Raw genomic sequence first — 22,896 nt, 5'->3', positions numbered from 1 at the left:
TTATAAAAAAAAACGATCTTTTCCCTTTTCTATCAATTTTCACTTCATATTTTGTTTCTTACTAATTATCCTTTACAAACATTTTTTATCAATTCTCACTTTTTCACAATTGTAGATGGATAATTTATTAATAAAAATTTTTGATCAATTACCGTTGTATAGAAAATTTTGATGAATTCTCTCTTCATTAAAACTTTATAAAAATTATCAATCAATTCCCTATTTGTATGAAATATTCGAGAAATTTTCACTTTATAGAAGATTTTCGATTAATTCATTCTTTATGAAAAATTCTCGATCAATTCTCTATTTTTTGATCAATTATATTTTATAAAAATATTTTAATAAATTCTCTCTTTCTGAAAAATTGTCGATCAAAAAATATTGGTCAATTCTCTATTTATAAACAATTTTTAATCAATATTATATTTATAAAAAAAATATCGATCAAATCTCTCTTTATTCAAAATTCCAATTTATAAAAAAATTATGTCTTTATGCAAAATTTTCAATATATTGTCAATAAAATTCTCTCTTTATAGACAATTTTCGATCAATTCTTTCTCTATGGAAGATTTGTGTAATTTAAAAAAAAAAAAAAAAAAAAACTTTTCAATGAATTCTATCGTTCGTAATATTATAGAAATTTTATTTATAAAAAATATTTGATCAAACAATAATCTATTTATAGATAGGTATCAATCTGTTATATAATGTATCCAATAAAAATACCCAGCAAAAACTCGGTAATGACTTTCTTTTGTAATTACTTACCTATTAATACTTTTCAATGACTACTACATATCGTCTTGATTACATATAAGTAGTCTTATAACGTCTTATTAATAATGTGTTATATAAGTACTTTCTAATTCATTAGTCATCTTCTCCGTAAAGCTGTATATATTTAAACATACTATTTACATTGACAACTTTTTCTAATTACTTGTAAGCAGTTGTGTTAAGTAGTTGCCTCCAATGTCATCACCATGTTAAAATAATGACTTAAAAATTCTATTGTGTAAGTAAATTTTAGCATTTTAACTCCTTACATGGTAATGAAACTTTTTGCTAGGTACATTAGTTACTTAGTTTGAAAGGAGGATGTATATACATCAAATCCGAAGAAATACGCCTAGGCCTCTATCGGCCCTGTTGTGCGCTCCTTAACCAGTGTCTCAGGTGGGAATCGAACCCACCATCTTCGGCCTACCAGACTAGAACACTAACCACTAACCTACCGGAGGCCACTGCTAGGTACATTACTATGCCTATATAATTCTCTTTTATATGCTCTATGGAAATTTTATTCAATTTCAGATTGCTGCACTTTGGACCTGGTACTACTTTCCTTTTCCAACTCTGCTGCTACTAGACAAGTTTACAGGCGACAGGCATGAGCCAAATGTAATACATTTTATCTTGAAGTTTTTTTTTTTTTGTTTTTGTTACCCACAATTTATACCTATTTATCTTTTCTTTCCTTTCTTGAAATACTTTCAAAAATTTGTTGTGTTTTTTTTTTCTTTGCTGGCAAAAAGTGCACAAAAAAGCCTGCACAGTAACAGGCTAAACCGACAAAGTTTTATATAAATTTGTTTATATTTTCATTTTTACTCTTTTATCTAAAAGACCAGTGAAGTTTAAGTTCAAGTGTTGCAACAAAATAAAGTGTGCAGCGTTGCATAATAAACCAGATTTACTCTTAATGAAATGGAATATTTCAATTGGTTGTTAACACAACTGCAAACATTTTGATTTTTTTTTTCACTTTTTTTCGGAAAATCTACTAGGAAGTTAAAATTTTGTGGATATTCAATTTACAAAAGAGGAAAATATTAAACATTTACACACGCCTTTATTTTTCTTTTATAAATATAAATATTAAACAAAAAATAAAATACATAAAGTTGTTGTTTTTTGTTTAAGTTTATTGACTTTTTTTGAAGAAATTTTTATTAAAGGTAAATTTTTCTTTTATTCATCAAAAACTTATGTCATTGTTTAAAATGTATAAATTTTCATTGAATTTTAATAGCTATATTTTTTTTTAATTTTTTGCTTGTTTGTCTTTTTTTAACAAAGTCACACTCTATAAATTTTATCATATAAAAATGGTAGTGCTTTTTAGTTACAAGGTGCATTTAAAGTTTTTAAACATAAAATTACTTTAGTTGCAATTTTAAGAAATTGTACACGGTTTGTTTGATTTAATTAGTATGCTTAAATTTAATATTTCATAGTTAATAGAGAGTTTAAGACAGAAAAAATAAATGGTTGAGATATTTGTTTTACTTAAAACTAAAATTATGTCCATATATTTTTTAGACACACTGTAGTTGTTATCAAAAAGGTTCAAATTCTATTTGAACTTTGTGCATATTGAGTTTGTATTTATAAATAAATGTATATTTTATTTTAATGTCATATAAAAGGAACTAATGAACTGTAAATTATTAAAATTATCTATAGCATAAATTATAGCACACACACACACAAAATGTATTAGTAGTTTGTATTAAAACAAGCAAGAGAGTAGAAATAATCAAAATAAATTTCGGAAATTGACATTAAGTACTATCTAAGGTCAAGTACAAGAAATTTTTTTTTATATAGAAATCGATTTTTGATTGACCATTTGCGAGATCACAGATTTTCACTGTATACGTAAAAGAATCTATAGTCGATCCCAGCAAAAACTTATATTGATATTGATATATATAAATGAATATCGAAGTGCTTTACATGAACACCTGTCGTGTTGACCTAATTTCACGGTGGTCTTTTTCATCCACAGAGTGAGCTTCTTTGACGACTCACCACCGCCTCTTTGTGTTTCTTACACGCAGGTGGTAATTTATTTACATGGTTCTACCGGTCCATGTACAAGCACTTTGCTCAAGTGCTCGAGCTATCTAATCTCCGACCATTACTGCCCCTTGCTTAACTTCCGAGATACAAAAACATCACTTATGTTTACAACCACACAGATGGGATGGCCTCTGTTGAATCGGCAACAGCAGAGACGTATACGATAGACCGAAACACGAATCCATCAAATAATCCTAGGACTTTGTTCTTACTCACAGAGAACACTCTGTGTTAAATCTGGTATGAACAGAGTTTTCCCTAAACATATCTGGACAAGGAAATAAATTTCAATGGTATCACTTTTATAAGATACCTTTCATCCATCACCAGCACACTTCTCATTCATTCGACACACTCATAGAGAACAACATCCGACTCACTCATTCTTGGTATACGCGCGGGTAAGATCCGTATACCCCTACATTCATCTTATATCATATACATTTAACACCAACTCATTTACAACTCTTAGTCCCACAGTCACTCCTCTATGGGGTATATGTTGACTTAGGCAATAGCACCGAACTTATTTAGAATTATAGACTTTACCGTGCACCAGTCTTTTAACCAACATTCTCCTTCCTCCAATTTGAGTTTTATCCATAGCCACTACGTGGATGCCGAAGGAACCTCAACCAACCGACAAGAGAGGATAAAGTGGGTATGTAGTCACCCGTAGTACCTGATTATGTGGTGCTCAGTTTCGACCTCATATCAAATCATTCCAGAAAAGGCCGAGGATACATTTGATCATCACCAGTTTATAGTCCCGGCAGACTCGAGGTATTGGTCGCACCTCTTTTCCCCGGGATTGCAATACATCAAGATGGGGTTTTTTACCAAGGCAACATGGTTTGGGGTTATTAACTCATAGCTACGTCAAATATACTACTATCTAACCAAAAATTGGCACAACTAAGTTTTAAATGTCAATTTTTATAATGATCGGCCGTCGTTTGACTCTAGCCTCCATACAAAAATATCTTAAACGTGCAAAAATTGACTTATAACCATTAAAATTCAGCATAACTAACCGTTATATAAAAATACATCCCTCTTCCCAATTTGTTGAGGATCGGCCCATATATGATCCTAACTCCCATATAAAGCCTCTTTTAGAAATTTTGTTTTTCATCCAATACATCAGAATTAAGATAAAATTCAACATAAAAGTTTCTTTATGAAAATTAAATAATTTTTTAAATATAACATGGTATAGGGTATCATATAGTCGGCTATGCCCGACTATACTTTCCTACTTGTTTATGAAGGATTTAGTGTCAAGTTTGCACCAATGTTAGTCTTATTGAATAGCAGTTTAGACACCAATTTTCCATAAGATCGACCTAGATCTGTCTGAGTTACAGTGGGTTTGACATTATTGTTAAGCCTATGTTTCTGCTTATCTATATAACTTATTACTTCTTGTCCAGACATCGGTTTTAAAAGTTGGGTCACTTAATATATAGAGGAATTTTTTGAAGCATTTCTGTTTAAAGGAAACTTTTAAGTGTCGTCATTTAAGTACAGTGGACGTCCAATAGTACGTATACTCTTTATTACGAATATCCAATAATACGAATGGCAAAATTGTTGCATTGTCTACTCTATAGTACGAAAAAAATCAAGATTTTTCTGTTCGATAGTACGAATAACGCATTTTTTATGGGAATTTTGGTTTTATTTACGTATGAATGAAGTTTTTATTATGTTTTTATTTTATTATTTCGGTATCATTCACCTTAAGCTCAGTAATTTTGAAGTTTTTTTTGTATTTATTACAAGTGTTTTGTATTTTTAAAAATCCTATACATACAATTTACTGCATGTATATTTACAAATCAACAATTATTTAGTGTTATTAATTTATTTTATTGGAATTTTGATGACCCAAGAGAAGAAATTAAATTGGATGATAACGCCAATGAGGAAAGTATTTTATTAGTTCCCGACAATAACTCTGCTGAGAACAATATTGAAGCCTCAAAAGCGCTGTTATTGAAAAAGCCGTAAAAATCATTTTACAATGTAATAAACATCGATGTTAAATGATGGATTTTTTAATAAGTAAAATGATATTTATATACATATGTATGTATGAACTGTTAATTTTGAAAGTAGTGTGACTCCACATTCCAAACAATGGGTTTAAGGATAACTATTCTAATTTTTAAGAGAAAATTATAAATTAGAGAATTGTGGTATATTCCATTCAAGTTTCTAATAAAAGTTTTATGTAATCTGAACATTTTAATACATTTTAGAACACATATGTAAATTGCAAATTGTCTTTGGCACACATCTTTTTAAAAACATTAAAATTTAAAACCTTCTACATATGTCTAATTTCAACCATTGGACTCACGATACTTTCAAAACTAACAATTCATATACGTAAATATGTCCCTTTTATGCCTGTTTATGTACAAGAAATTTATTTAAAATAATACACATTTATTATATTTTGTTCCGTTATGTAATTTTTCATGAAAAATAAAACAAAAATAAATAAAATCCAATATTTTATGTGTATTATTTGAATTTAAACATACAAAATGTGTTGTTCAATAATACGAATTTTTCGGTATTACGAAAGGGCCTGACACTATATAATTCGTACTAGTGGACGTCCACTGTATTTCTTTTTTGTACAATTTCAAACTTTACGGTCTACGATTCCAAATTTTATTTATTTTTATTTTCATTCCAATTTTTATATAATTTTGTGGGAAGGGTATTATGCGTTTATGCTGATGTTTGTAACGCATTAAAATATTAGTAATATACCCACCTTAAAGTATACCAATCGACTCAGAATAACTTTCTGTGTCGATTTAACGATGTCCGTCCTTCCGTCCGTCCGTATGTCCATGTAAACGTTGTTATCAATACAGGCCGCAATTTTTAAGATAATTTGATGAAATTTGCAACACACATTTGTTTTGGACGAAGCTTATTGAAAATGGTTAAAATTGGTCCATTATTTCACCTAGCCCTCATACAACTGAACCCCCCGAAAAGGGCTTTTGAGCTCATAATTATGTATAGTATACACAACTAAATTTTATACAAGCCTTGATGACCTTACCGAATTTCGAAATGATCTGACTTCATTTGACCCTAGCCCCCATACAAAGCCCCCTTCAGAAAGTGACTTGAATATCCACAATAACATTTACTGTCATTGCAATGCAATTTAGCACAGACAAATATTATAGATATAAATACAAATCTATCCAGCCCATTTTATCGGTATCGGTCCACATTTGCTCCCATTCCCCCTATATAGAGCCTCTTTTAGAAAATAAGCTTTTCGTCAATAAATTGCTTAAATAAATCGGAAACAAGGTTATATTCAAGATAAATGCTTTATTATGAGAAATAAATCACATTTAATATTCATAACTGGTGTAGGGTATCATATGGTCGGCCATGCCCGACTATACTTTCTTACTTGTTTGTTTTACTTATTGTTCAACAGGAAATAATCACTAAAAATTATTTTTGGATAACTTTTGTATTTAGCACTTTGAATATATTCATTACTTATCTTTAAGAACTTTTGTTAAAATTTCCTAAGAAAGCCATAAAACGCCCATAAACATTTAATTAAGTAATTTGTGATAAGTAATAAGGCTTCTTTATACTAAAATGTTATTCCTGATTAAATCAATGTATTCCTAGTAAAATTTACTAAAACTCAAAGTAATATTTACCAATCATAAAACATATATGTGTATATGTTTTTCTCATTTTACAATCTGTTCAAGTGTGAAGGTCTTTTAAATAGCCTAACAAAAAATATACAAAAATAATTACTCCATTAAAACTAAGTTTAAACTACTTAAAAGCTAGCCACCAAAGTTTGTTGTTAACACAAACATTAAAAAATTACACAAAAAAAAAACATAAACTAATAAAGTTAAAAATAATCATATTAAAGCAAAAGATCAGCCTAAATTGAGGAATACATCTACATCTAATGAAGCACTTGAACTTTTTTATAGAAAGTTCATTATCATTGGGTGTCAAAGTGTGAAGAATAGTTTTTTGTATCTTGCTTCATTAAAATTTTATGTGAATTTCGTAGTATTTTATATTTCTAAAGTACAACTTTGTAATATTTATGTAAATTTTTGTGGAAAAATTTATTAATAATAATGCTTAATTGTCGATTACCAAATAATTATTTCTTTAAAGTTTTTTTTTTTATATTTATACAATATATGGCAAAGCGCTATAAAATTTTTACAATTTAAATTTAGATTTCAAAAATAACAAAAAATCCACTTTATATTTATGTTAAATCTACTAAACTGTCTATTGTTGCTGTTTTATGTTCAAGACTTTTGCAGTCGCTGATTTTTATGGGGAGGGTGTTTATTGCTCTTAAGTGCCTGAAATAGCTAAATTGCAATTTCCTTTCAACGATTGACTGAATGACTGCATTGGCAATGTTTTATATTTATTTTAGTGTAATATTACTATTATTATTTATTTTGTAGTTTTTATTATGAAAACAATGTAATCTTTAAGTGTTTATTAAAAATGCAAAAAAAAAGAAACACGTTTGTTCAATATTAAATATAAAGTTTTACATAACAAATTTCAGTTTAAAAAACTTTTTAAGTCGCATGGAAAAATTGCTTTAAAATTTCATATCTCTTTGTCAGAATGTTTTTTTCAATTACAATAAGAAAATTTATCGTAATTTACAAAAATTTGCCAAACATGTTCTTAAATATATAATTGATCGGAAATATTCTATAAATGAAGATCTATTAACAACTTTTCTAAATGAATCATTTATGAAAAGGACATGCTTCCTAATTTTCTCGTTTAAAAAGCTTTACAAACATTACTTACATATGTACATACCACACACACACACATTCTCAAAATCAACATTCAATTTAAACTGTCATTTTTTCTCCACAACTTCATGCATTTCATCATAATTCCATAAAATATTGTAATTTCAAATTTAAATTTCAAACTATTTAATATAAATAAATCCACATTAATTTATCCTAACGAAATTTCCCCCCAGAAACTTAACAACATTTATTACTCCATAAACAAGTGTGATATGCACTAACTACTTCATTTAATACGTAATATCTGGCTTAACCTGATAATCGCTAAATCTGATTTTTTTTCGTAAACTATCCTTAGAAAAATTTTTTAACTATAAAATGAAAATTCGGTTTCGAAATAGAGAAATAGCATAAATTCCAAAAATGATAAATTGCATCTTTAATACGAACAAAAAATGTAATAAAATATATAGAAGAAAAAAATAATTTTCTGTGGTTTCTGCATTAAACACTTAAACTGCAACAAGTATGTGTCTTAAGTCTTTCGTTTTAATTTGGTGTTTTTTTTACACATACTTTTAAAAGTGATGTTGTGAGTGTGTGTTTTTAGACAAATTTGCACATAAAATCATTTTAAATAAACTGTATTCAATTTTTGTTTAACAAAAAAGAGAAAAAAAGTCTATATTAAATTTGTATTTGAATGGATGTTACAACATTTGTTAAGACCTCTTAACATTTTAATATGAAACAGTGGGATGTGAGCTTTGAATATGACAAAATTCTGCATTTAATTCCGTATTTTGTATTCCGTTAGTTTTTCATTCCAATTTCACAATTTATTTTTCCATCAATATGAAGTATATAGTATTCTGGATCATCATTGATAGTAGTGTGAATTAAGCTTATCGGTTTTTCAGTAAATCTGTTTGTATAATTTTTAAAAAAAAATTTTTTTGTTAGATAGCAGATACCCAACAGTTCGGTCGGATAGTCCCGAACTACCTATTTAACCTACCACTTAGGGTAACCCCTAGACACGTACTGTCCAGGTGACTAGCTATTTATACCCTACATCACTTTAGTGGTGAGGCTATATTGGGTTTGTGCTGATGTTTGTAACGCACTATAATATTGGTTCTATACCCACCTTAAGTATACCAATCGGCTTCAACAAATAATGGCTAAAGTAAATGAAAGTAAAGTAAACTTAAATGCTTTATTATTAACACTAAATCACATTTTATTTTATAACTGGTATAGGGTATTATACGGTCGGCCTCACCCGACTATAACTTCTTACTTATTTAACATCTGCTTGTCCTACGGGGAACTCAATCGTCACCCCATAAATTGCAAAAAGACAGGCAGAGAGTACATGCGTGACTAAAATCGCTATGGAAATCATTGTCCTATTCTGATGGACTGCTTAGTTAGTTGGTTAGTTAGTTAGTAGTTAGTTAGTTAGTTAGTTATTAGTTAGTTAGTTAGTTAGTTAGTTTAGTTAGTTAGTTAGTTAGTTAGTTAGTTAGTAGTTAGTTAGTTAGTTAGTTAGTTAGTTAGTTAGTTTTGTTAGTTAGTTAGTTAGTTAGTTTTTCGTTAGTTAGTTAGTTCGTTAGTTAGTTAGTTCGTTAGTTAGTTCGTTCGTTAGTTAGTTCGTTTTTGTTAGTTTCGTTAGTTAGTTTTCGTTAGTTAGTTAGTTGTTCGTTAGTTCGTTAGTCGTTCTTTCGTTCGTTCGTTCGTTCGTTCGTTAGTTCGTTCGTTCGTTCGTTCGTTCGTTCGTTCGTTCGTTCGTTCGTTCGTTCGTTCGTTCGTTCGTTCGTTCGTTTCGTTCGTTTCGTTCGTTCGTTCGTTTCGTTCGTTCGTTCGTTCGTTCGTTCGTTCGTTTCGTTCGTTCGTTCGTTCGTTCGTTCGTTCTTCGTTCGTTCGTTCGTTCGTTTCGTTCGTTCGTTCGTTTCGTTCGTTCGTTCGTTCGTTCGTTCGTTCGTTCGTTCGTTCGTTCGTTCGTTCGTTCGTTCGTTCGTTCGTTCGTTCGTTCGTTCGTTCGTTCGTTCGTTCGTTCGTTCGTTCGTTCGTTCGTTCTTTTCGTTCGTTCGTTCGTTCGTTCGTTCTTTCGTTCGTTCGTTCGTTTTCGTTCGTTCGTTCGTTCGTTTCGTTCGTTCGTTCGTTCTTTCGTTCGTTCGTTCGTTCTTCGTTCGTTCTTCGTTCGTTCGTTCGTTCGTTCGTTCGTTCGTTTCCTTCGTTCGTTCGTTCGTTCGTTCGTTTCGTTCGTTCGTTGTTTCGTTCGTTCGTTTCGTTCGTTCGTTCGTTTTCGTTCGTTGTTCGTTCGTTCGTTCGTTTCGTTCGTTCGTTCGTTCGTTCGTTCGTTCGTTCGTTCGTTCTTTCGTCGTTCGTTCGTTCTTCGTTCGTTTCGTTCGTTCGTTCTTTCGTTCGTTCGTTCGTTCGTTCGTTCGTTCGTTCGTTCGTTCGTTCGTTCGTTCGTTCGTTCGTTCGTTCGTTCGTTCGTTCGTTCTTCGTTCGTTCGTTAGTTCGTTCGTTCGTTCGTCGTTCGTTCGTTCGTTTCGTTCGTTTCGTTCGTTCGTTCGTTCGTTCGTTTCGTTCTTCGTTCGTTCGTTCGTTTCGTTTCGTTCGTTGTTCTTCGTTCGTTGTTCGTTCGTTCGTTCGTTCGTTTCGTTCGTTCGTTCGTTCGTTCGTTCGTTCGTTCGTTGTTCGTTCGTTCGTTCGTTCGTTCGTTCGTTCGTTGTTCGTTCGTCGTTCGTTCGTTCTTTCGTTCGTTCTTCGTTCGTTCGTTCGTTCGTTCGTTCGTTCGTTCGTTCGTTCGTTTTTCGTCGTCGTTCGTTCGTTCGTTCTTCGTTCGTTCGTTCGTTCGTTTCGTTCGTTTCGTTCGTTCGTTTCGTTCGTTCGTTCGTTCGTTCGTTCGTTCGTTCGTTCGTTCGTTCTTCGCTCGCTCGTTCGTTCGTTCCTTCGTTCCTTCGTTCGTTCGTTCCTTTTTCCCCCTTTCTCCCTTTCCTTTCCCCGTATGTTTGGAGTTATAAAAACAAAAGACTTAAGAAACAAACTCGATTCAAAATGTTTGGTAAACAATTTTGAAAATGATTATTTTTACGGAGTAAGAACTTATTGTTAACCAAATTTTTTCTATAATTTAAAATTGTCTTATGCCACTGTAAACACTTAACAAAAACTCCAAAATTTACGCGTATTCAGAAAGCAAAACAAAATACAAAAAAACCGAAATGCATTCAAGGAAACTGTCAGAGTACGGAGTACAAAATATGTATGTATGACTAAATGTAGACAGCAAAATATATAAATCGTAATATTAAGAGCAGACAATGCCGCTGATGATGATGATGAAGAAGAAAAAAATAAAATAAAGTCAAAAGAGCACAAATTAATTGTTAGGTGGCCACAATATGAAAACTCATGCTACTAAATAAAAATCTTTTAACTAAAGTTACATATCAAATGAGATATTAATGAAAAATACAAAAAAAAGAGTCATGCACACACAGATACATATTTAAAAATGTGTTAGTATTATGTGGCAAAAATAAAACTTACAACGAAAACATTAAATATCAACAAACATATAAAAACCAACAAAAAAAGAAGCTATGGAAACAAATTTTCTTTAAAAGACGCTTACAAAGCGGAAAAACTAACAAATGTTTCTAAGACTTTAAGCGAGTAACAACGAAGCCACAATTGTTGAGTTTAAATTAACTAACAAAATTTTTAAATTTATTCGAGAAAAAAAATAATTAAATAACAATTGCTTTGAATGTAAATTAAATCAACAAAAAAAAAACGGAAAATTTTTAAAACAGAGTTACCATAGCTTTACGAGAAAAAAAGTAGTAAAAGAAAGTGTTAAAACGACTCAAAAAAAAATAACTCATACTCAAATCGATAACAAAAATACAAAAAACAACATAAGCTTAAGAAAGGTTCAAGAAAGAAAAAAATTTTAAACAAAAAAAATCTGCAGCCATAACAGCAACGAGTGCCAGCCACCGTTCATATGCCGGTCTGAGCCAGTAAAAGTCAATACGATACCAAACGTAACGGACGTGTTTAACGACGCGTTTTAAAACCTTAAAAAACAAGAAACCAAATTTTGATTTTAAACTTAAATTTGTTTGTAACAAATTATTTTAAACTAAAAAAACTAAAAACAAATATAAAATGAAGGTGAGTTAATTAAGTGCTCAAAAAATATATAATAATAAAATGAAAACAAAATTAAATCTTTAAAAAAAATTTCCCACATATTAAACAGAAATAAGAACAGCAGAAAAGAAAAGAAATTATTATGAAATTAAAAAGCAAAAAACGAAAAAAATTTAATGAACAGCGGCTATAAAAAATTAAAAAAAAATAATAATATTTTGGATGCTAAAAATTAAGTGAAAGTCTGATTTCAAGCGAAAAAAATATGTGCGTTTATTAAACAATAAATAAATGAAATAAAAAAAAATCACCAACTACAGTTTGTAAATTTTACCCACAATATTTGGTATTCAAAGTGACAATGACCAACAAATTAAACAAAAATATCACACTGTCTAAAGCAACAACAAAAACAACAAATTGATTTATTTACATTTGGTATATGTATGTTGTTATTGTTGTTAGTTTTATTGTTCAGACACTCAACAAGCAAAAATATGTAAAAAAAAACGCTTTTATTTGTTTAAGTGAAAATCTCCAATCAACAACAACAACAGCAAGATAAAACATAAATACCAACATTACTAACACTAACAACATTAATACAATGAGCAATTATTGTAATAAAACAAGTTCAAGTGCATACTCACTCTCTCCCTCTCTTACTATTACAATTATTATTACATTATCACTCAAAGCTTGTATGTAATAATAACAGTAATATGAGTATTTTCTCTAATATTTCCAATGAGTGTGTGAGTGTGCTTGTTAGTTTGGTTTCTTAATGGATAATGTTTGTTTTGTTTTTACTTTCTTCGGAAATCGAGAGTATTACTAATAACAGTTGCTTTAAGTGAGAGTATTTTTTTCTTTTGGTTGATGAGTAACAAACGGTATTTTTGTGTATTAGAAATTATGTAATATTTATTGTTGTATTTCTTTGTCTACTATGGCCCACACTCCCAAACAAACACGTTCATTTTGTATGTATGTATTTGAGTATTTCTCATAAACTTGTAAAAATTTGCATAATTTTGTTGTTTGTATGCACGTATCTCATCAGTTTTTAATATTATTAATCGAATTGTGGAATATTTTAATAAATTCAATTACAATTGTTTGCTAAAATATTTTAAAAATTTATTAAAATGTTTAAAGCATATGTATGTTTATGAAAAGGTAAACATAAAAAACTTGTTTGAATTATTATTTTGACATAATTATAATAAATTGAAAGACATAACCTAGTTTTTTTTTTAATTTTTTAATTATTAGTTAGGAAATTTAAAATTAGTAAGTGCTTAATTTAAAATTTATCACTTAAACATTTCATTTGAAATACATATTAAATAACTTCCTTCTCTTTGCAATTTCACGATTGAGTTTCAAACAAAAGACTTAGGAAACAAACATATGTATATAAATTAGATCGAAACATAATACCTAGGAAGCAAACATAGAAATTGCGCCTTAAACTGAAGATGTATCTAAAATTCCCAATTTATTATTATACCCTACACCACCAATCGGCATAAAATTACTTTCTGAGTCAATAAAGCTCTATTTATATGTATTAGGTTTAATTGGCCGTTCAAGTATAGTCATATTGAGAAATAGGTTTTGTCAGTCAGAGTTTGAAGGCTAAGCTCTTTTTGTTTAATGTCATATTTTCTAAACTGAAAACGTTACAACAAAAAATTAATACTTATCGATGTCTGTTAAAAAAAATCGAATTTTGGTCCAGGTAAAAACTGTACATAGGTATTTTTTGTGCTTATACTTTTACTTCTATGTTTACTGGTTTGGTACTTTTGTGATATTCTGACGTTTAAGGTGTAAAAATATTACCGATTTTTGGTAGTTTTTATATAGCATATTTTACTGAACATTTTATTACTGAGTCCCATTAGGACATTACTTTTTCTAATAAAATATTTGTGCTTCATTAGGAAAAAAAACTACCAAATTTTAAAAATTGGTCGATTATTGATATATTTTTGGTACTTTTTTAACAATTCAATCTATAAAAGGTACCTTTTCATTGTTTAACTGGTACCTTTTGAGTATTCTACCATTTTTAGTCTAACGACAAAAAAACAATCAAGTAGGGTGCTGATTGAAATCTGTATGATGTACATGTACAAGCACTTTGCTCAAGTAATCGAGCTATATAATCTTTGACCATTGCTTAACTTCCGAGATGAAAACCTTTTACAACCACGCAGATGGGGTGGCCTCTGCCGAGTCGGCAACAGCACCAAGAAATGTATTCGGGGGACCGAAATATGAATCTATCATATAAGCCGAGGACCATTTTCTTATTCACAGAGAATACACTTTGGTAAAGAGTTTTCCTTGAACACACATGAACAAGAAAGGAAAATTCAATGGCATCACTTGTATAAGATACCTTTCATTCATCACCATGCAACCCAACACATTCATTCTACACATTCGTAGAGAACAACTTCCGACACACTCACTCTTGGTATACGAGCGGGTAAGATCTGTATTCCCCTACATTCAACCTGTATCATATACACTTAACACCAACTCATTTCCAATGTTTAGTCCCACAGTCACTCCTTTGTGGGTTTGATGTCGAAGTGCTTTACGTGAACACCTGTCGTGTTGGCCTATTTCACGGTGGTCTTTTTCAACCACTGGGTGAACTTTAGACGACTCACCACCGCCCCAATTGTGCTTCTTACACGCAGGTGGCAATTTACGTATATTGAATTTCCGGTCCAGTATACGAACACTTTGCTCATGTGCTCGAGCTATCTAATCTCTGACCATTGCTGCCCTGTTGCTTAACTTTTGAGATGCAAAAACATCACTTCCGTTTACAACCACGCAGATGGGATGGCCTATGTTGAGTCGGCATCTGACAGCATCTAGAGACTTATTCGGTAAATTGAAACACGAACCCCTCAAATAAGACGAGGACTATGTTCTTACTCCCAGAAAACACACTGTGGTAAATCTGGTATAAACAGAATTTCCCTTGAACATACTTGAATAAGGAATGAAACTTCAATGGTATCACTTGTATAACATACCTTTCATCCATCACAATTCAACCCAACACATACTTCTCATTCATTCTACACACTCATAGAGAACAACATCCCACACACTCACTCTAGGTATACGAACGAGTAAGGTCCGTATACCCCCACATTCCTCCTGTATCATATACACTTAAAACCAACTCATTACCAACGCTTAGTACCACAGTTACTCCTCTGTAGGGTTAATGTCGAAATGCCTGCTGTGGTGGCCTATTTCTCAGTGGTCTTTTTCAACCACTGGGTGAGCTTTTATAACGACTCACCACCGCCCCATTGTGCATCTTACACGCAGGTGGGAATTTACGTACATATATGGAATTTCCGGTCCAGTGTAAGTGCACTTTGCTCAAGTACTCGAGCTACCTAATCTCTTGCCATAATAGTCCCGTTGGAGAATGCAAGTGTCATGAGTCAAGCTCAATCTAACCCTGACAAAGGAAAAGGCAATCAATGGTTAGAGTCGATAGAAGGGGCGGACCCAACATCAGGTGAAAACACCCTATTGATGTTATGAGAAATGCTCTGTCGCTACAAACATTCTCATCATCTAAAAACTCACCAGGAACCTCTTAAAGTCACCCAACCACACTACTAAGATGGCTTCTGTTGATTCGGCAACAGCACCTAGAGGACGTAATTGGTGGTTCGAAAACACAGATCTATATTTAATTAGCCAAACTCATTTCAGTGGCCACAAGGACCTGCTGTGATAAGTTGATCATGTTTATAATAAACTCCAACACACTCTACCTTGAAGGAAAATCACAGATAAATTAAAGATTAAGGTATTAAAATCTCCGCCACCATCTCACTCTGTTTCGCCAAACCTTAGTTGAGCACACCATCTCATCCGACACTCCAACCATCACTCTATCCGTCTAACCTCGGATAAAACTCAGAATCCCTCCTATACAATACATTGAACAGCAACGCATACCCCATATTTGCATTATCAACTCAAATCCATCATGTTATTAATCCACAGCCTTGTTCTGTCGTTTGTACCGCTTCTAGAAGCTAGGAGCGTTAAGAGAAACTTATCCCGAAAATTTATATTTCACCGTGTATCAATCTTTTAACCAAGCGAATTTGGGTTTAAACCACAGTCACTACGTATACCCCGAAGGGACCTCCCCTATAACCGGAACAAGGCAAAGTACAATACTCTGTCCTTCGGGCTACCGATTCCCGTGGTATCAGATTATGTACTTCTCTGGTTCGACCTCATGTCTAATCTATTCCAAGGAAAGGCCGATGATACATTTGATCAGTCCTGGCCATTTTCAATATAATTTTATAAAATTGACACGTCTTTTTTTTTTTTTTTTTGTCCCAACGACAAAGCCTATTGAAAATGGTTAAATTCGATACATTATTTCACCTATCAGTTTTTTCACTTTTAATTTTTTTCCATGTTAGACCTAGAAACGTGAAATTTAACATACATGAGCAAATGACAATCTAAAACATGGAACTTTTTCGTTCTTCAATGGTACACAAAATCACAATAATAAAAACTTTTTATAGTGACTTTATACAAATAAATTAATGAGAGTGTTTACATGATATTCTTTTGTAATTTTGTAATATAAATTTTATTTTAATATAACTTCGATTAGGATATACACTGAAAATAATCCATGCTCAACTTTACGAAAAAAAATTTCGTAATTTCTTTTTTCGTAATATTTACAAAAATTTCGTGTATAATACGAAATATTATTTAATAAGACCCTTTTCTATTTTTACGAAAGTACGAAAACCTTTCGTAATATTTTTTTCTTAAATAAACATAATGATATTAATTATATTATCGTTAAATAAAACTACAACATTTTTATAAAAATTAAGAAAAAGTATAATATAATTCATAAACTATTTTCATAAAAAAAAAATAAATATTCGTGTAGAGAGTAATTTTTAACTAAAATTAGAAAAATTATTTTAAAATGAACAAAAATGTTTGCATAAATTAATATTTCGTAAATTTTACCATATATATTCAAAATTACCTTTTTTAAATTTATTTAAATTAATTTTTCCAAGATTATTTGCATTATACTAAAATATTTCGTACAATTTCGTATATATTACGAAAGAATTTCGTGGTGCGAAACAACGAACGATTCGTACAATGTACGACATTTTTCGTATATATTAGGCATGGATTTTTTTCAGTGTAGAAGGAAGGTTTGGTACATAATATTATTATTAGTTATGACCAAAAATATTATGAATTTAAACCTATATTATATGAATTTAACATGATATTTATAATCACTATTCCATCATCTTTCTAAAATATTTTGTTTTATAAAGCGCTTGATTATTTATCTATTAAATATGTAATTAAATTTAAATGTACATAATTTTGTAAATAATACATAAAGAAAATGTTTAAAACAAAACACAAACAAAAAGTATTATCTATCGCTTAAAACATTTGTTCAAAAAAAGTGTTAACCAAGATTTCAAAATGTAAACAAAATAACTCTATACAACACTCCCTTATAAAGTGAAAGTTGTAATTTTTATTTATTTTATCAGAGTTTTTATAACAAATACACTCAGTCACACACGAGTACTTAATTAATCGTACAACAAATCATTGCTAAAATTGAATAATATATATATTAAAGATTTATTTTCTGCACATGTTTAATCAAATCAAAATTCTCACGATGTCAATTCTTTGGGTTTTAGTTTTCTTTAAATTCACTGACTATTGTGGATATTGTGCTAGGTTAGTTAGTTCGTTACTTAATTTGTTATTCAAATGTCTGCACATCATTTATTTATTCCTAACTTAACATATTTAAAAGTGTTTATGGTTTAAGAGAGCGAAATAAAGAAATACAAAAACCCCACCACAAAAAAAAATGTGGTACAATCACTTTTAACCGGGTCATCTTCATTGTAGACTAACATTTAGTCATAAAACTCTTTCTTTCTTTCTTTATTTATTTCTTAACTTGTCCCGCTGTTGTAGTTTTGATTTGGGATTTTTGTATTAATTTTTCATTCAAAATAAAATTTTGTAAAGAAGTTGACATAATCGCGTGTCATAATACAATATTAATGAATAAATTAGAGTGAATTTAAAATGATGTAATTTTTTTTCTGTTTTATTATTATTATTATTTTTTTGTTACTCTTTTCTATATCTTTCTTTTAATTTGCTATGGAGGAAGCAAATTTTAAAAGGGAAGTAATTTAATTATGTATGGAAATTATTGATTGCTTTGCTTAAGGAAGAAAATGAAGGGATTTGATTGAGTTGTGTATTTAATAGCAATAATTTCAATTAATGGGGAATTAATTAAATTAGAGTAATATTCCAACTATTTAGTGCAATTAGTAGTTAATAGGTAAGCTTTTGATTAATTTAGGTTGAACAATTTGTTAGTGGCAATTGTAGTATCTCTTGATAATAAGGAAAATAAGTTTGACTTCATTAATTTATGTTGGCAGCATGTCCATTAGAGTGTCCAGTGGAACAGCGTTTTTTTCTTAAATCTCATGTAGAAACACCCCTCCAATGCTTATTAATGTATTGAACATGAGAAAAATATTATTTTGAATGGAGCTTACACTTATTAATTAGCATTTTAGCTCATAATTTTAACACGGAGATGACTTTGGAGGTAACAACTTATCACGCTCGCTTACAAATCACTAGTTAAATAAGTACTTACAAATAGGGAGTTATAGAGTTATTTTGTTTTAAAAACAAACAAAAAGTCGCTGCCACTACCACTGCTTAGTTATTTTATTGCGTGTGTGTAAAAAAATTCCAAATAAAACGGCAAAACTCAGATACTTACGTATCTGATTATGTGTACGTTATAATAAGAGTACTTACAAGTAATACAGATGGTATGTAGTAGTTATTGAAAATTATGTGGTTATATAAATACAAGTCATTAGCGAGTTTTTGCTGGGATAGACTTATCTTTAAACTAATCCATAGATTAGTTCAATATACGTAGAATGATCAATAGATTAGTTCATAGAGTAATTAATAAAACTACAATAACACTATGCGACAAAAAAAGATACCTGGGAAGTGATACTACTTTTCTGAAAGGTGGATCCGAGTAAAACAAGAAACTGTTCTCGAAATTTGCAAACACCTCTGAAATCTTGAGATACTGGTAAAAACCGATTTTTCGTACCTTTAAGCACTTTAACGTCAGTAACCTAATTGAAACTCAACCGATTTTAAGTCTCTCAACGAAAGTAGAAAGCAGATGCAGCAAGCCCTCCTTCAGATTATGACTTTAATTCCATAATTCTCTTAATTATATCAATATCACGATGAAACTTAACACAAATATAACTTTTATATAAACATAAATCTTTCCACCAAATTTTATGAGGATCGGCCTATATATAAAGCAACTTTCAGAAAATCAGTTTTTGAACAATTTTGTATTAAAAAAAAAATCAATAACGTCGTCAATTGCTAATGGATTTTATAAAGAAAAGTTGTGTTTTACTCATAAACAGACATAGTTGTCTAATGCATTAATAAATAGTACGGCTCCTATATAAAATACTTTGTAAAAACATCTCCAGACTAAGAAAACGGCACAAAACTAAAATCAATAACATGTTTGCCGATGAAATGCACACATATTTCTGCAGGGTTACTTAAACATTATATATGGGCAATTCCATACGATTGTATGTGACGTTCGTACGCCTTCAGATTTGGTAAAAATGGGAGTACTTGGAAATCAATTCTGTTCCATTCTGAGAATACTATATTTGCAAAAGAAATCTTGTTTTCCAAAATATGGATTAAAATATGGCGATATCATACGTGACGTAAAACGGAAAAATTTTTAAAGTACATGTAAATAATCCATAATTTTTAAATAAGAAAAAAAATTAATATAATTTTATAATGAACATTTTTGAATATCGTACGTGACAGATTCTTCTCCTATCTGCTGATTTAGGAAGGAATAGTATTATAATTAACAGAATTATGAGCTAAAAAGTGATATTTGCGGGACCGTTTGTATGGGGGCGAGGTGTAAAAATAGACCGATTTCAAAAATTTTCAACAGCCTTCGTCTTTGGTGCTACAAAAGATCATATACCAATTTTTATTGAATTATCTTTAAAAATGCAAAAGTTATAGGGGGTTTATTTTTTCAGTCGTGGTTTACCTTTTCATGGAATTGCCCATATGTCATTATAAAGGCCTCAGCTTCTTCTAAATCTGTTGAGAAACCAAAAATCGGTTGATATTCAACTAAGTTACTGACTAAAAGTTCTTAAAGGTATGAAAAACCGCGTTTTTACCCGTATCTCAAGATTTTGGAGGTATTTGGCAAATTTCAAGTATAGATTCGTATTCTACTGGGATTTACCTTTCAGAAAAATAGTATCACTTCCCAGATATTTAACTTTTCGTTTATTTTGTCTCACTGTGTAATCTATAACATATCCCAGCAAAAATACCTCTTCAAAAGTAGCACTAATTGATTTTTTTTTACCTTCTGAGGAAGTGATTTTTAAAGACTTCCTAAGAAGCGAAAATAATTCTATTTTTTCAGTGTTGAAGATATATTTTTTGTTCTTTCATTTTTATGAGATAAAAAATGTTGTATTTGGGCTTTTGTATTTAATGTTTCTATTATCCTTATTAATGTTAATATTATTTAAGTCAAATTAGTTGTATTCTGTAATACTACAATTTCACTCCCGAATAACTTCCAAAAAAAGAGCATTACAATTACTTCTTGAGAATGTCTTCAGATGTAGTGAATTTGAAATCAAATAAAAAGGACATTCCTCATATGACAAGCCTGTGTTAAAATCATCACTTCTTCAGGTCTTTTTCAGTACTTCCATGAAGTAAATTGTACTTCTTTTTCGCTTCTTTGGAAGTTCTTTTTTTGCTGGGTATGCGATAGTCTACACCATATAGACTAGTCATAGACTTATAAAAACCTTAATCCATAGACAAGTCGACAAGGACTTCCAAAAAAAAAAGAGCATTAAAATTACTTCTTGAAATGTAGTGAATTTGGAATCAAATAAAAAGGACATCCCTCCTATGACAAGCCTGTGTTAAAATCATCACTTCTTCAGGTTTTTTTCAGTACTTCCATGGAGTAAATTCTACTTCTTTTTCGCTTCTTTGGAAGTTCTTTTTTTGCTGGGTATGCGATAGTCTACACCATATAGACTAGTCATAGACATGTAAAAACATTCATCCATAGACAAGTCGATAAACCAATCAATAGTCTAATCTATAAACTGATCAAAATATTAGTCAATAAACATGTCAATAGACTAGTCTATATATTTATCAATACTCTAGTCTGTAAGCTTGTCAATAGGCTATCTGTAAAATACATTAAAAAAGCCGAAAAATATATTAGTACGTACTTTTATTCTTTGCTGATCATGGAACACTGCAAACTAACTCTATCTCATTTATATGATTTTCTTAATCATATAATTCCCGCAAGAAATAAACAATTTACTAATTTTAATTTAATTCCTTAGTAGCACAACCTCAAATCATATTTTAAAAAATGCCACAGTCATCCAGTTCTCAATTTATTTCAATCAATATACAACCAACTCCCAAATCAAACCAAGAAAAAAAATAATAAAAAGAATTTCAAATTTTTTCAATTGACCAAATTAAACATGTTTAATTGAATATAAAACTCATTAAATGATGACACAAAATAAAACAAAACTGAAAAATGAACGAAAAAACAAAGTTAACGATTGCTAAATGTACTAAATGTTCAATTAAATGCTTCACTTGTCAAATACACAAATTAATGGACCATAAATAATAAATTTAAAATAATCTCTGTACAATTTTCAATTTGTCTTGCGATAAATGTTAAAATTCAAACCACACCAGCCATTCCCCAATGAAAAACATAAAAGTTGTGAAATTCAATTAAAGTTAGCATGAAGTAGCAATTTAAACTTGTTATAAGTAAAACGCAGTAATGTACATATGATACAAAGTAAATGCAAATAAAGTTATTAAATTACCTGTAGATTGTTATAGTTTTAAGAAATATGTATAAAACTATAATTATATCTATTTTTGATTTGTCTATTAAGACAATTGTAGTTCAATTAACAAATTCTTAAACAATTATTGATGATCGTATGCTTTGTTTTTTCTTTCCAATAATTGCATGTAATTTAAGTTTCTTGTTTTTAGTTTAAAATGGAAACAATTGTAAAATATTAAAAAATTAATAACTAAAAAAAAGACCCAAAATTAGCGTTTCATAAAGCATGACACATACAAGATGAAATTTACAATTTAGACCGACCACGAAACAGGCATTAATGCATGCATGCATGCAATTATGCAACATATTAATATTATTTCAACTATTTGTATGAATTTGTATGTGTGTGCCACAAAATTAATGTTGGTAACAGTTGTCACACGGCGTAGGATTTAAGAAACTGTTGTAAGCATTTAAAACTGAATACTTGTGCTAGTTTCTTTTAAATTTTCTTTTGTGTTGTAAGTTTTATTACTTTTTAAATAATTATAAAATATTTGTAAGAAGTATACCAAATTTAGGGGGTTTCATTTGATTTGACATTGTAAGAAACCCACTTACAACTTCAGGAAGAAGGAAGTAAAGTGTTCTGAGGATCAGCCTTTTTAAGAATCTAATGTAGGAACACTTCGATGTGTATTAATTATTTTGTATTTTTCTGGTATTTATGGCACTAATACGCTCCGTTTGAGAGCTATTCCTTAAAAATTATTAAAAGATACTGAAATATCCAGCAAAAAAAGAACTTACAAAGAAGCGAAAAAGAAGTAGACTTAACTTCATGGAAATACTGAAAGAGTCCTGAAGAAGTGATGATTTTAACACATGCTTGACATAAGAGGCAGCAATAACCAATTACAATTACTTGCAATGTGTAATTGGCCAATAACCACTTAC

At 30.2% G+C, this 22,896-nt stretch overlaps 1 protein-coding gene across 2 annotated transcripts in view; it reads left to right on the top strand.

Moving 5' to 3' along the window:
• The first annotated feature begins 11,391 nt into the window (after positions 1–11,391).
• Positions 11,392–22,896, top strand: part of LOC119603752 (keratin, type I cytoskeletal 9) — a 35,740-nt gene continuing 24,235 nt past the window's right edge. For both annotated transcript variants that reach the window (XM_037955914.1, XM_037955913.1), the window contains exon 1: positions 11,392–11,882. In XM_037955914.1, coding sequence (XP_037811842.1) covers positions 11,877–11,882 — 6 coding nt within the window. In that variant the 5' untranslated portion in view covers positions 11,392–11,876. The remainder of the gene's footprint in view (positions 11,883–22,896) is intronic.

Source organism: Lucilia sericata, unplaced genomic scaffold (genome assembly GCF_015586225.1).
Source record: "Lucilia sericata isolate MDLA Ls3-8-SP2 unplaced genomic scaffold, ASM1558622v1 Contig000333F_arrow, whole genome shotgun sequence".
In the NCBI taxonomy this organism is placed as follows: Eukaryota; Metazoa; Arthropoda; class Insecta; order Diptera; family Calliphoridae; genus Lucilia; species Lucilia sericata.
This window is presented reverse-complemented; position numbering and strand designations above follow the sequence as displayed.